Source organism: Pan troglodytes, chromosome 19 (genome assembly GCF_028858775.2).
Source record: "Pan troglodytes isolate AG18354 chromosome 19, NHGRI_mPanTro3-v2.0_pri, whole genome shotgun sequence".
Classification (NCBI taxonomy): domain Eukaryota; kingdom Metazoa; phylum Chordata; class Mammalia; order Primates; family Hominidae; genus Pan; species Pan troglodytes.
In genome coordinates this window covers 12720372-12734831 of record NC_072417.2, presented here as the reverse complement: position 1 = coordinate 12734831, position 14460 = coordinate 12720372, and the positions used below count along the sequence as shown (strand labels likewise).

General features: G+C 45.0%; 1 protein-coding gene and 1 long non-coding RNA gene across 7 annotated transcripts in view; one reads left to right on the top strand and one right to left on the bottom strand.

The window, feature by feature from the left end:
- SMG6 (SMG6 nonsense mediated mRNA decay factor) overlaps nucleotides 1–14460 on the top strand; it is a 245042-nt gene that overhangs the window by 63078 nt on the left and 167504 nt on the right. For 5 of the 6 annotated variants that reach the window (XM_003315290.6, XM_016931164.4, XM_016931163.4 and 2 more), the window contains one exon: nucleotides 3870–4015. In XM_003315290.6, the coding sequence (XP_003315338.3) occupies nucleotides 3870–4015 (146 nt within the window). Of the gene's footprint in view, nucleotides 1–2953; nucleotides 3024–3869; nucleotides 4016–14460 lie in introns of those variants that run through there. The other variant, XM_009431570.5, reaches the window with a different exon arrangement.
- LOC107969107 (uncharacterized) lies at nucleotides 3618–7654 on the bottom strand. Its single transcript, XR_008540122.2, has 4 exons — nucleotides 7584–7654; nucleotides 6275–7362; nucleotides 5531–5716; nucleotides 3618–4008 (listed from the first exon to the last, which is right to left on the bottom strand). It is a non-coding gene; the product is annotated as an uncharacterized LOC107969107 (long non-coding RNA).

The window sequence follows — 14460 nt, the reverse complement described above, 5'->3', positions numbered from 1 at the left end:
GTCCTTATGTTCTGTAGTACTATGATTTGTTTTTTTTTTCTCATTTCCACCCTGTCACATGGCTTAGTTTTTTGGTTTTGGTCTTTTGCTCCTGGGTTGTTCCTATCTTGCTCGTTTTTTAAAAATAAGAGGTTGAGAAAAACTAACCTGGATTGTTTTCTGCAGAGAATGTTGTCTAGCCCAGCTGTGTTCCTCAGCATCTGAGGGCTGAGTCCTGCTCGGTTAGTCACCGTCTGAGTCAGTCCCGGGCCTAGGTCCCGGTGTTGTCTGAAAGATTGGTTTCTTGAAACTGCCATTCAAATGAAACAAGGTGTCTCTAGAGATCACATCACAAGGCAGCCACTTTAGTCAGTGAAACACACAGCCCGAAAACGATGGTATCTTCTGAGGTTTTAAAGGATAGGGACAGAGTCATCTCGGATTCGGGAGAAGTACTCAGTCGGGGTGCCATATGGCTCCTGACAGACCCTTTCCTGGTGAGAGGCAGATCACACCTGCACTCGGACTCCACTGAGAGAGGTTAGGAAGCTGGCAGCCTATAGGCTCTGAATTTGTGACAAATAGTATGCTTTTGCTTCCTCTTATTGCCTTGATCACAGTTACCACTTTAGCTTTTACTTGCTTGCCTAGTCATGCTATTTGCCTAGCTTCGAAGTCTCTTGGAATTCAAAGACTGATATATTTATTTTGTACTTTTAATTTTTAAAAATATAATGTTTGTGTCTGATTCGCTTTTTAAATTAACAGATGTTCTTAAATACAAAAGTAAGATGTATTCATTATGGGAGAAATCTTTTCTTTCTTTACAGTGCTCTTTGTAAAGTATTTAGAAAACTCAGCAAAGAAGAACAAATAAAAAATTACCCATATTCCTACCACCTAGAGATAACTCCACCATTAAAATGTGGTAAAATTTTTTCAATTTTTTTCTACGTATCACATACACACTTTTTTTCTATTGCTTTGCAACTATTTTCATTTAATATGTTTGGAAGTTTCTCTCACATGAATAAAAAATGTAATACAGCTTAAAAAAACTAGTATTCAATTGTGTGCATGTTCCATCTTAATCATCTATTGTTGGGCACTTTAGATTGCTTCCAATTTTTGGCGATTATAAATGACCACTTTTTGTATGTTTTCTCTGTTGCTTCTCTTCCTACTTTATTGCTGCGACTGCTGTTTCTTCTTGGCTATAATTTTATAATTATTACATGAGTATTATCCAGAAGTCCTTATAAAAGTATAACATTAAAACTAAGACTAAAATTTCTTTTAACTCTGTGCCCTCCAAAAAGATAGTAGTAGACATCAGGGCGTGTATTCTTCCAGACCTTTCACTCATCTACCTACATATGTATGTGTCCATCAGTAACGCGGGGTGAAGCAAAGATTATTTCTCAGAGAGAAAGACATAAAACTACTTACAGGTAGTTTGAGGCCAGAATTAGATAGCATTTTGGTTACAAAACTGGAAACCAGAAACCACCTACTGAGCCCTGAGGAGGGTTCCTCTCTTTATCTGTGCCTCCCGTGGTTACTGCTGAACAAAGCTGGTTTTGCATGAATAGATCCACCTTCTCTCACATCTCACATTTGAAGTTACTCTAACTTATATCCTTCTGCTTTCAGTTTTTTCTTTTGTTTTAATCATGTTGAATTAGTTGAAAGGCAAAGGGAGAATTTTTTTTTTTTAACTTTTTATAAAAAGGAAATGTGGACATTTGACCTGGTGCTCGTTCAAGACTTCAGTCTGACCCAGAGAGTGTTAATTGATCTGTTTCCAATTCCTACCCCAGAGAAGAGGCTTCCTCAGACACAGCTTCGAAGCAAAACTGTCCCACGTGACACTTCTGTCCTGTCGTTCTGTGCTGGCTCTCTACTGCCTTTCAACACGGAGACACATGGCTCTGAAACTTGCCCAGCGTGGCTGCTTTTCAAGCAGAGTGAACGCTGCTATTCTCGTAACGAGAAGTGCTAGCCCCCCTCCCCACCTCTGACCAGAAAGAGTACTGCACAGTGTCAGGATTTAAAATGAAACCTTTGTTATAGCCCATGGGGAAAAATGGATCTAGTCCAGCCCCAAACATATCACTCTCTGCCATTCCACATCTTCCAAGAGTTTTAACGGCTCTGAAATTTTTTAGAGAAAAAAAAAAGAGTTTTGTTTTGTTTTGGAGGGGTGGGTACTTGAAATGGCATGTGGAGAAAAAAAGCAAATGCATGGCATCTTTTGTGCCAATGAAAATGAGGACAGCTCAGCAGAGAAGGGAAATGGAATGTAAACTGTAATTGACCCATAACTGTGGCACGACTTCTGGGCACCAGGGGGTCAGTAATAAGAGTTGCCATCCAAGAGCAAGGAGTGAAGATTGCCAAGATTCCAGAAAACCTGGAGTTTTCTAATCCGGGGAGGACACTTCCCAATCGGGAAGGGCCGGGATGGGTGAAGCTAGAAGCACCTTCCTCTAGAACTTGAAACCGCTTTCTATCTTTTGAGAAGGATTACCTTCCTTGTGGCTTTTCAGAAGCTATTTGTTAATCCAACCTGGAGCTGTTTCCCCAACCCCACAAGTATGTCACAAGCAGTTTGTTTATTTGGGGGCTGGGGGACATGGTAAAAAATACTTTGGTGACCACGAATTGTTCGGCATAGCCCTAAGGCCCGTGTGCCTGGCTACTCTCTCTAGCACCAAGCTTGAACTTGCTTTTTATTTCTGAAGACTTCAGCTGTGGTTTGTTTCTGTTGCCAAAGAAGCTCCAGGCATGCACCACTGTTTGGGATCCAGTGGCCACATTTGGCAAGGAGTGATCTGAATGACCTCTCCTTAGGAGCCCTAGGTCACTGGCTAGATTTCTGCCTCCCTGCGTTACAGCCTCTTCCTGTATTGGGAGTGGCACTTGGCCAGGGCATTCTATTTCCACTGGCCTGAAAACATACAGACCCCGATGAGCAGAGCCTTGTGAGAGGGAGGAGGACGGCAACACACGAAGAACTGAGACAGATGACTGGGGGCTTCTAGGTCTAGGCATTCTTCAAGGGGAAATTTGGGATCCTTAGGCAGAACAGTCAGTGTGATAGTGCCTCAGAAGACAACAGCAGAACTATGTCTGGTTACCTAAAGTAAACGCTTGGGTGAAAAATCTTTAGGCCGAGTGCAGTGGCTCATGCCTGTAATCTCAGCACTTTGGGAGGCCGAGGCAGGTGGATCACTTGAGGTCAGGAGTTTGACACCAGCCTGGCCAACATGGTGAAATCCCGTCTCTACTAAAAATACTAACATTAGCCGGGCATGGTGGCACATGCCTGTAGTCCCACCTACTCAGGAGGCTGAGGCAGGAGAATTGCTTGAACCTGGGAGGCAGAGGTTGCAGTGAGCTGAGATTGGGCGAAAAGAGCGAAACTTTGTCTCAAAAAAAAAAAAAAAAAATTTTTTTTTGTTTAGATTCACATTACTTTTTTAATTGAATTAAGTTTCATACCAGAGAGTTTAGGGACTGTGAAGGTTTTAGGAAATTTGTTGAGTATTTAGAAAAGCCGATGGTTTCAGAGAGAAACTTTGATATCAGCTTGAACACAGTTATTGCCAGGGGTGAGGAAATAGCATACCAAAGCATAATAACTCATAGTGATTTATCCAAAACTTGAGTTGTTTCCATCTCTGGACCCTGAAAATTCCTTTATCTTGAATTTGTTCAAAATTGCAGGATACCGGGAAGGTTTGTGAAAGTAGCAAAGAAATGTCCTAGGCAGTAGTTGTCTGGTGGGTGTGTGTGTGTGTGTGTGTGTGTGTGTGTGTGTGTGTGACAGAGTGAGAGAGAGACTGAAAGAGAGAGGTGCCTCATTGATGGGTTTTCTGAATCTGCAGGATGGAGACATTCCCTGCAGTGGCTGAGAAGGTCCTCAAGGAGTTCCAGGTGTTACTGCAGCACAGCCCCTCTCCCATTGGAAGTACCCGCATGCTGCAGCTTATGACCATCAATATGTTTGCAGTACACAACTCGCAGCTGAAAGGTAAGGCATGTTTAGTTTCTTCATCTAGAATATAGACAGATAGAGATTAATGTAGCTTCTTTCTTGTGTTACCATACCTACCATACCTACCTCCCCCCACCCCACCCCCGAACACACACACCCCACCCTACCCTTCCTACCATTGTCTCAGATATTTAGTTTACTTTGAAATCTGTATGACTCTCTAGTGCTTGGGTGGGATGGAAGGAGGGAATCATGGGTATAGAGCTTAATTTGCAAATGCAGAGATGCTGTTGCACATCTGGCCACGCGAAAGGCAGCAGCAAGGCCTCTTGAAGGCTGCAGACCCAGAGCCTCTCCCAAGGGAGAGGCATTGCTGAGATGTTTCATTGCAGAGACCATACGCTTGGCAGGGATTGGGAATAGCTGTTTCTGGACTCATGTACCCTGTTTGTTCAATATGGAAAAGTCTAGTTCCCTATGGGATATCCCTAGTGGGAGCCTGCCAGGGAGTAAGAACCGAGAATTGATGAGCTTTGGTGACTCAAATCTGGAAGCACAAAAACCACCAGTCCCAGAATTTAGCTATTATACCAGTGTGCATTCTAAAATGTTTTTCTGAACATTTTGGGGTTTTTTCATAGGGGGTCGGGTGGGTGTGGAAGTAGAGGGGAGAAGGGCAGATTGGCAGGGTTTTAAATGCTCTGATGACCAGGTCAGGGTCAAAGGATGTTACCAGGATTCCTTCCCTTCCCTTCCGTTCCCTTCATTTCACTTAGGTAAGGATGATATGATATGACTTGATGGAATTATGTAGTACAGGGATGACATTATTTTCTGTGTTTGTTCGCAAGGGTAATTTGGTCCATGCTGCCTAGGAGTCATTTCAGAACACTGACAGAGAGTGTTTGGTCTCAGGGCAAGAAATGCCAGGAAGTGGGAATTGGCCCATAGAGACCCTGCTGTAAAACAGATCTGGTGTTTCTTGACAGAGTGCCGCTGGGTCTCTTGTTGCCCCTTTTCATAGCACTTTCTCTCACCGTGAAGTTGATTGATTTATCTCCCCATTTGTACTTAAGGGTTATGCTTCACTTGCTTGTGGTGGGGGAGTGAGTATGCCACACTTTGCCTTGAAATGGAAATGTGGGTCTTTCTGGGACTGGGCAAGGTCCTCTCAGAGTGCGTCTGGGTTCTCAGTTACTTCTGAATCCTAGAGGGTTTCCTCCTGTCATGCTGCCTGCTACAGCGTTTAGAATTCCCGCAGAAAGTGAGATCCAGGGGCTTCGATGCCTTTTTGAACTTGGCTAATTTTTCCTGAGATGGCTATTTGGGTAAATGGTCCTGAGGAAGCATCGAGTCTTAAGTGGCAGCACTGGTTTCCAGGGAGAAGAGAACAAAGTTTGTAAAGTGCGTGCTGGTGAGGCCCAAAGGGGAGGGACAGTCTGCTACCAAGTAGGAAGCCCACCTGACTCTGGAAATGGGCCCTCCTGAGGTGCCCTCCTGTTCATTTTCCCATCTCCCACTAAAAACAACCCACAGAGTTCAGTGAGCTACCTGTCACAGAGCTGCAGCCTCAGCCAAGACATTGTTCCAGCACCAAGTGACCTGTGGCTTCTTTAGGTGTGAATGTAAAGGACCTGCAGCCCTTGCCCATGAAGCATCTGTTTTCAGCAGCTTCTATTCCATGGAAAGGAATACCTTGGCCTTTTAATAGGCCACCAGTGAGTCTTTTTCTTGTAGCTGTTGTTAAGTAAAGGTTAAGAAAATAATGGTAGGCCGGGTGCGGTGGCTCACGCCTGTAATCCCAGCGCTTTGGGAGGCCAAGGCAGGCAGATCACCTGAGGTCAGGAGATTGAGACCAGCCTGGCCAACATGGTGAAACCCTGTCTATACTAAAAATACCAAAAATTAGCTGCGCTTGGTGGTGGGCACCTGTAATCCCAGCTTCTCAGGAGGCTGAGGAAGGAGAATTGCTTGAACCTGGGAGGTGGAGGTTGCAGTGAGCCGAGATTGCAAACTATACTGCAGCCTGGGCAGCAGAGTGAGACTCCATCTCAAAAAATAATAATAATAATTAAGAATTAAAAATAAAAAAAAAGAAAATACGGGTAAAAGGAAGGTAAGATGGTGAGTACAGAGAAAGAAATTGGTTGTTCCCTGATGTGAGGCCAAGGCACTTTTTCTAGGACTCTTCTATGGTGGGTCATAACGAGTACCCTCTAGCCAGGCGAGACATGGAAAAATAAAGCCCGTACTTGAGACCCTACTTTTCATGACTGGTCTGCTCCTGACTCTCACCTCATTGTCACCTCGATGAGGTCACTGGGGCCAAGAAGAGTATGAGTTGAGGTGCTCAGAGGCTCCAAGGGTGTTTCAAGGAAAAACAGCCCAGGCCACAGGATGTAACACTCAGTGAGGACAGAGAGCTCTGTGGACGTGCTGCCAAGTACCCAGTGTGCGGCTGAGGTGGCCATCCAGACCCCGCTGTGTGGGCTGCCATTGGGACAGGGGCGAGCAGAGTGCTCAGCAGGGCTGGCTGGTGGGAAGATGCACTTTTCCATTTCCCAGCACATGAGTCATCATCTTTGGTCCCCTGTGCTGTGCTGTGCTTGCCTGGACAGTGGCAATAAGGGGGTGTTGTGGCTGAGTAGCAGCATCTGTGCCGGGGGTGGAGAAGGAGGGGGGTTGGGGAGAGGGTAAAGATTGAAATCCTTCACTAATCAGCAGCAGTTCGAATCACATTTTTATGAGTAAGGAAGTGATAAATCAGCGCTGTGTGTTCAACCCCCAAGTCCCGTCAGCCAGTGCCCTTCTAAAGGTTTCTCCCCTGGCCAGTCTGCATGCTGTCAGAGTTGCCACCCACCATCAGGGCCCTGGCTGCCTGAAACCAGGAAGCAAGAGCCTGATGCTGCCTTGCCCTCCCAGGTACTGGGGTCTGTGGTGAATTGGCAGTCACTGCAAGCTACAGAACATCTGGGCCATCATTTTTCTTTCCATTCCTTCTTGGACATGTCCTTCTGGGTGGGTGTCTGCATATGTCAGTTTCTGGACTCTGTGGAGAAGGAGCATTCCAGCCTGAAGCAGAAGTGATCTTGTGGCCCGCCAGGCCGTTGAGATCCTCACAGTCTCTACCTGGGTCTTCCCTGTAGATGTGGTGCCTAAGAAGTGTGATTTGGAGAGCCACAGGGGAGCAGATTCCTTTCTCTAAAAGTGTGTCCTTTGCTGGTGCCTCTAATGCTATCGTGAATCATTTGTTTCTTGTGTGTTCAGTGCCACCCTTGTATAACTATCTTCTTTCTGCAATATCAGTAATCCAGGATGGAAATCATATTGTTGCTAACGTTTTACTGTGATTACTTTTCAAGTGTGTAGAAAAGCTTTGGACACTGCAGAAGGCAAAATGAAAGGAAAAGTTTAGATGGTGGTGAGAGAATGGCATCTTTGCCTTTCCCTAGGTTATGGTTTTCCTAGGAGCCCACTCTGCTCTTGGAGGCAGAGGATGTGAGGCCAGATTTGCCCCCCTTCCTACAGGGCGAAATAAGTTGAGTAATGCCACATTATTTAGCCAACTAAACTTTCTGGTTTCAGCAGTGGTCTTAAAACTCACGGGTTCACGGGTGTTGGTGGAGAGACCTTGATCTCCTCTCGGATGGGCCCTATGCAGAGTCCTACATCAGTGGATACGGAATTCTAGAATCCTCATACTGCACACTCAGGTAGTTGGGGATAGATAAATTTGAGGGGTGGGACAAGGGACGTTTGAGGGCCTTGGCATAGGGCCTGGTATGTATTAGGCATTCAGTAAGCATTTGCTGAGTGCGTGGGTGAAGAAGGCAACAGTTCTGGGAAAGCCAGCTCTCACTGAGCAGTGTGTTCTTACCTGGACCAGGTCCAAAGCTGGTGGTGAGATACGTGGTTCCCAGAGTGATGTCATAACTGGTAATCTCTCTAAGGCATTCCTGAGCCTGAAGCGAGGAAGGGCTTTCTCCACGTGCCTCAGTATTTAACACTTCGGTAGTCATCTCATTGGTTGACGTGATGCCGGAGGGTGACCTATTGATCTAAACCACAAGTACTCCAAGAATTTTAATTTAAAAAAATTTTTTAATTTAAGGAAATAAAACTCTAGTTTCTTGAAGGGAAGAATTGAAGCAGCATTGTGGTAGGGGAGCACTGAAACCCCATTGCATCCCCCATCTGTGCCCAATTTGTTCCAATCTGGCCCTTTTTTTTTTATTCCTTCATTTTCTCTCGCCCTCTTGTTCTCTCTTTTTCAAAAATGTTTTATAATTCCTGGAATCAAAACCATTTCAGGCACACACTGTTTTATTTTACTGTATTATTGGATTATACCGCCTATAAATCACTGGATGTTACTCATTGGCCACCACTGGAATAACTTCCCTTTTCTGTGCCCTGGCTCCCTCTGTTTTCCTCTACCAGTTTCATAGCACATACATCCATTTCAGCTTTGCAGAGAAGCCCCGGTGGCAGCAAGAGGGCACCCAAGAGACACTTCTTGCACGTGCTATTGGTATTGCCTGCTTTTAGGGAATATTTGGGAGCTGGGATTAAGGTAGAGCCTGACTGGCATTCCTTTCATTATCATTTATGCTTGCTTTTTGGGTGGGGGGAGGGAGGGACAGAATCTTGCTCTGTCGCCCAGGCTGGAGTGCAGTGGTGCGATCTCGGCTCACTGCAACCTCTGCCTCCTGGGTTCAAGCAGTTCTCCTGCCTCAGCCTCCTGAGTAGCTGGGGTCACAGGCGCCCACCACCACGCCTGACTAAGTTTTGTATTTTTAGTAGAGACGGGGGTTTCACCATGTTGGCCAGGCTGGTCTCGAACTCCTGACTTCGTGATCCGTCCGCCTCAGCCTCCCAAAGTACTGGGATTACAGGCATGAGCCACTGCACCCAGCCTTATGCTTGCTTTGAATGGTGTTAGTAATCCTGAATTACAGAAGGTAGAGGGAGTGTCACATGTGGGTCTCCAGAGGGAGAGAGAGCTAGCTAGCTAGCTAGCTACAGCTGTCTGTATAGGACTGATAGCTTTAACTTGTAGGTGTAGGATGTTTCATGCCATTGTTGTGATGGGAGGTGACTCTAGTTGAGTTTGGTTCGCAACCGAAATGTCCTTGTCTTCCAGCATACAACAATCTCAGAGACGTTCAGAAAAGCAGTATGCTCCTGTGGTGATTCACTTCTGTCGTGAGTCTCTTACCCAAGCAGAATGTATGAAGTGCCTAATGCTCCGCCTGTCAGAACAGTTGTACAGGAAATCCACCTTTCATAAGGGGTTAGGCTTGAGTTAGCTGTGTAAACTGGCCCCCTCATTCCTCCTCCTACATCTCTGGTGGTAGAAACCCTTGGGCTTTTTCTCTACAAGGATCTGTGGGTAGATTTCTGTAGGGAATCATTGCCACCTGACTTTCATTTTCAGGATGCCTCAGTTTAGAGAAAATGAACAGAGCCAGCCTGAGCAAGGAATTTTGTGAGAAGTAGATTCAAAGTGGAAGTAGATTCAAAGGTCAGAATAGGTTAGGCTTTGGAAGGCAGGCCAGAGAAGGATGCATGCTTCAGCTCTGCCCTCTTTCCCTGTGGGGGAGATAGAACTCTTGACAGGCCGCTTAGTGCAGACTGCTCTCGGCACTCTCTGCCTATGGATCTGCCTGTAGTTCCCTGAAGAGAAGTGAGTATGTCAAGGGACCCACCTGTCTTTCCACTTCTGGGTTCCAGGGTCCTTGTTTTCAGAATGTATTTAGGCTGGGGAAGGAGAAATAGGAAAAGCCAAAGAAATGAGAAAATTGTCATCTCAGTAAAATTAAGCCTTTTATCATATCAGTTGAAGAAATGGTCTTTGTTTTGCCCCAAGATAGCCATGTGGTTTGGTGTCCATGGCTGCTTTGGTGTGGAGTGAGAGATGCAATATCCCATGTTGCCCAGATTTCGTTTCTTTTGCCGTTTTATAGCTTGTCAATTTGATTGTTTGTGGTTTTCCTTTTTTTTTTTTTGCCCCGACATGGACTTATTCTGAAGGAGAAACATTATTTGGAGGAATTTTGGCAGTAGGACACTTTTCTTTTCCTTTCTTTTCTTTTCTTTTTTTTTTTTTTTTTTTGAGACGGAGTCTTGCTCTGTGGCCCTGTGGCCCAGGCTGGAGTGCAGTGGCACAATCTCAGCTCACTGCAACCTCTGCCTCCTGGGTTCAAGCGATTCCCATGCCTCAGCCTCCCGAGTAGCTGGGATTACAGGCACAGGCCACCACACCCGGCTAATTTTTATATTTTTAGTAGAGACAGGGTTTCACCACATTGGCCAGGCTGGTCTCAAACTCCTGACCTCAAGTGATCCACCCGCCTCAGCCTCCCAAAGTGCTGGGATTACAGGCGTGAGCCACTGCGCTTGGCCTGGCAGCAGGACTTTCAGCTACCTTTTCAGAGCTCTAAGTTTTCTAAATGTATAGCTTGGGTGTGGGTGTGGGGCTCAGGCCAGATTCATACTGTATGCTGAATTCACAGGGAAAGTAGGTATGTTCTAGGGGGCTGGTGAGGGGTGGGAAGTGTTGAACTTTGGACCCTAACCAAGTAAATGCCTATATGAGGAAGAATTGTAGTTTTCAGAGGGCGTGACCAGTAATGACAACCACAGCAATGACTCCATGCTCTAATACATGATGACACTTTATAGTTACTGCATATGTGTTTTCCTTTGATTCTCTTGTCAGCCCTGTGAGACAGGCTGGACAGATATTTTGTGTCCTGTTTCATAGATGAGGAAAATCATATCAGAAAGGTTAAGCAGGGCTGCACAGCTAGTAAATTATACACAGGTGTCAAGTGTCCATCCTTTCATATCAGAAAAAAGAAAAAGCTTCTCTGGGCAGCTAGACAGTGCAAGGAATGTCCCCCCAAATCTGAGCAGACTGTTGTTCTCTGATGAAGAAAGTGACCTGTGAATCTGATCTGAGACAGGAAGAGGAACAGGAGTAAAGGTAAGAGAGTTGGGGTAAGTCAGAATTCTCTGAGTGGCGTGACACTCAGGTGGGGCTACAACAAATAAGCTAGCAGAAGGTTGTTGTTTGTGCAACTCAGGGCTGTCTGGAGTTCATGTTCATTATTGTCATGGGTAGAGGAAACCTCCCTCTCACATGGAAAGCGCAGTCCATGACTAGTTGGTACAAGTGTTTACTCTTTCTCTTGGCTTAGGATACATAGTGTCTCTTAAAAAAAGGGGGTGGGCGGATTTTTTTTAAGGAACATTGTTTCATATTTTCACCATCATGTCTAGTATCCCTCTTCTTTTAGAAAAGAGGCCTCTCACATGCTTTTCTTAGAAGAGACTGTGCTGCTTTTTGTGGCCTGGGGGGAAGGTAGATATGTCATTGATACAGAAAAGAGTGTGAGAGTATAAAACATCTGAAAGAAGGATAAAGTAAACACACATGTAACTACCACCCAGTTTAAGAAATAGAATATTGTCAGTCCCTCAGATGTTCCTATGTACTTCATCTCTGTATAGCTGTAGTTACCTCCCCAACAGGTAACTATCATCCTGACCTGCGAATTCATTTCCTTGCTTTTCTTTGTAGTGTTATCACCTAGTATGTATACGTGTATGTGTGTGTATATGTATATATATGTAAAATATAATTTGGGGCCAGGCACGGTGGCTTGCGCCTGTAATCCCAGCACTTTGGGAGGCCGAGGCGGGCAGATCACTTGAGGCCAGGAGTTCAAGACCAGCCTGGTCAACGTGGGGAAACCTTGTCTCCATTAAAAATGCAAAAATTAGGCCGGGCGCGATGGCTCACGCCTGTAGTCCCAGCACTTTGGGAGGCCGAGGCGGGTGGATCATGAGGTCAGGAGTTCTAGACCAGCCTGGCCAAGATGGTGAAACCCCATCTCTACTAAAAATACAAAAATTAGCCCTGCACGGTGGCAGGCGCCTGTAATCCCAGCTACTGAGGAGGCTGAGGCAGGAGAATCGCTTGAACCTGGGGAGTGGAGGTTGCAGTGAGCCAAGATTGTGCCACTGTACTCCAGCCTGGGCAACAAACAGAGTGAGGCTCCGTCTCAAAAAAAAAAAGTTAGCTGGGCGCAGTGGCATATGCCTGTAATCCCAGCTACTCAAGAGGCTGAGGCACAAGAATTGCTTGAACCCAGGAGGTGGAGGTTATAGTGAGCCAAGATCACACCACTGCACTCCAGCCTGGGTGACAGAGCGAGAGTTTGTCTCAAAAAAAGTCAAAATAAAACAAAACACATAATTTTGCTTTGCTTGCATAGAGATGGTATCGTGCTAATCATACTATTTATATTCTTTTCTCCCTGGTTTATTTTGTTCCATATGTTTGCGAGTTCTGTCCATGTTCATATGTGTAGCTGTAGTTGATTCATTTTCATTGCAGTAATCTTACATTTTAGTCACATTAGTTTATCCATTTTTCCGTTGATGGGCATTTCGGTTGTTTTCTCTTTGGGACTATTATAAGCATTGAGTCTATTGATGGTTACTGCAGTTATTGGTACCTTGAGAGTTACGTGCATCATCCTATATTTTAAAATGAATTTTGTTGAAGTAAAGTTTACCTACAATAAAACACACCCATTTTAAGCATGCACTTCAGTCAGTTTGACAAATTTACATGCCCAAGTTACTAACCATCACAATCAAGATAGAGAGCATTTCCATCATCCCCAGAAGTTCTCTTTGTGCCCATCCCAGTTGATCTCCATCCCACCCCTTGCCCTAGGCGACTGCTTATCTGCTTTCTGTCACCCTATGTTAGATTTGTCTTTTCTAGAGTTTCATGTGAATGGAATCCTAAGAGTGTGCACTCTTTGTGTCTAATGTCTGACTTCTTTAGCTCAGCATAGTAATTTTTAGATTTATTCATGTTGTTACATGTATCAGTATTTCATTTCCTTGCATTACTGAGGAGTCTGGATATTGTGTAGTTTTGTTTATCCAGTTACCTGTTGATAAACATTTGGGTTGTTTCTAGTTTTTCACTATTATGAATAAAGCTGCCATGAACATTTATATGCAAGTATTTTGTGGACATGTTTTCATTTCTCTTACGTAAGTACCTAGGAATGGATTTGCCGGATCATATGGCATGTGTATCTTTAACTCTGTAAGAAACTGCTAAACTGTTTTCTGTGGTGGTTGGACCATTTTATATTCCCTCCAGCAGTGAGAATTCCACTTTCTTTATATCCTTGTCAGCATTTGGTATTGTCATTTCTTTTTATTTTAGCTATTCTAGTAAATGTGTGGTGCTATTTCATTTTGGTTTGTGTTTCTCTAATAACTAAGGATGAGAGACTTTTCATGTGTTTATTTGCCATTTGTATATCTTCTTTGGTAAGTGTTTACATCTCTTGCCCACTTGCTTTTTTTCCTTTTTGAGGTGGAGTTTCACTCTGCCGTCACAGGGCTGGAGTGCATTGGCGTGATCTCAGCTCACTGCACTGCACCCTCCGCCTCCTGGATTTAAACAATTCTCGTGCCTCAGCCTCCCGAGAGTAGCTGGGAGTATAGGTACTCACCACCACGCCTGGCTAATTTTTGTGTTTTTAGTAGATACGGGGTTTCACCATGTTGGAAAGGCTGGTCTCAAACTCCTGACCTCAGATGATCCACCCGCCTCGGCCTCCCAAAGTGCTGGGATTACAGGTGTGAGCCCAGCCCCACTTGTTTGTTTTTTGTTTGTTTGTTTGTTTGTTTTAAGACAGAGTCTCGTACTGTCGCCTGAGCTGGAGTGCAATGGCGTGATCTTGGCTCACTGCAACCTCCACCTCCCGGGTTCATGCAATTCTCCTGCCTCAGTCTCCCAAGTAGCTGGGATTACAGGCACACACCACCACACCCGGCTAATTTTTTGTATATTTAGTAAGACGGGGTTTCACTATGTTGGCCAGACTGGTCTCAAACTTCTGACCTCATGATCCACCCACTTTGGCCTCCCAGAGTCCTGGGATTACAGGAGCCACTACACCCGGCTTTTTTTTTTCTTTTTTCTTTTTTCTTTTTTTTTTGAGACGGAGTTTCACTCTTGTTTCCTAGGCTGCAGTGCAATGGCATGATCTTGGCTCACTGCAACCTCTGTCTCTCTAGTTCAAGCAATTCTTCTGCCTCAGCCTCCCTAGTAGATGGGATTACAGGCATGCACCACCACACCCAGCTAATTTTGTATTTTTAGTAGAAACAGGGTTTCTCCATGTTGGTCAGGCTGGTTTTGAACTCCCGACCTCAGGCGATCCGCCTGCCTCAGCCTCCCAAAGTGCCCACTTGTTTTTTTATCAAGTTGTTTGTCTTTATTATTACGTCTTAAGAGTTCTCTCTATAACCTGGACATAAGCCCTTATCCGATTTATATTTTGCAGAAATTTTCTCCTGGTGCTTTCTCATTCTCCTGTCTCTTCTGTTTCTCTTTTTCTTCTGTCTTCTTTTGGATGGATTACTGTTTCCATTCCACCGTT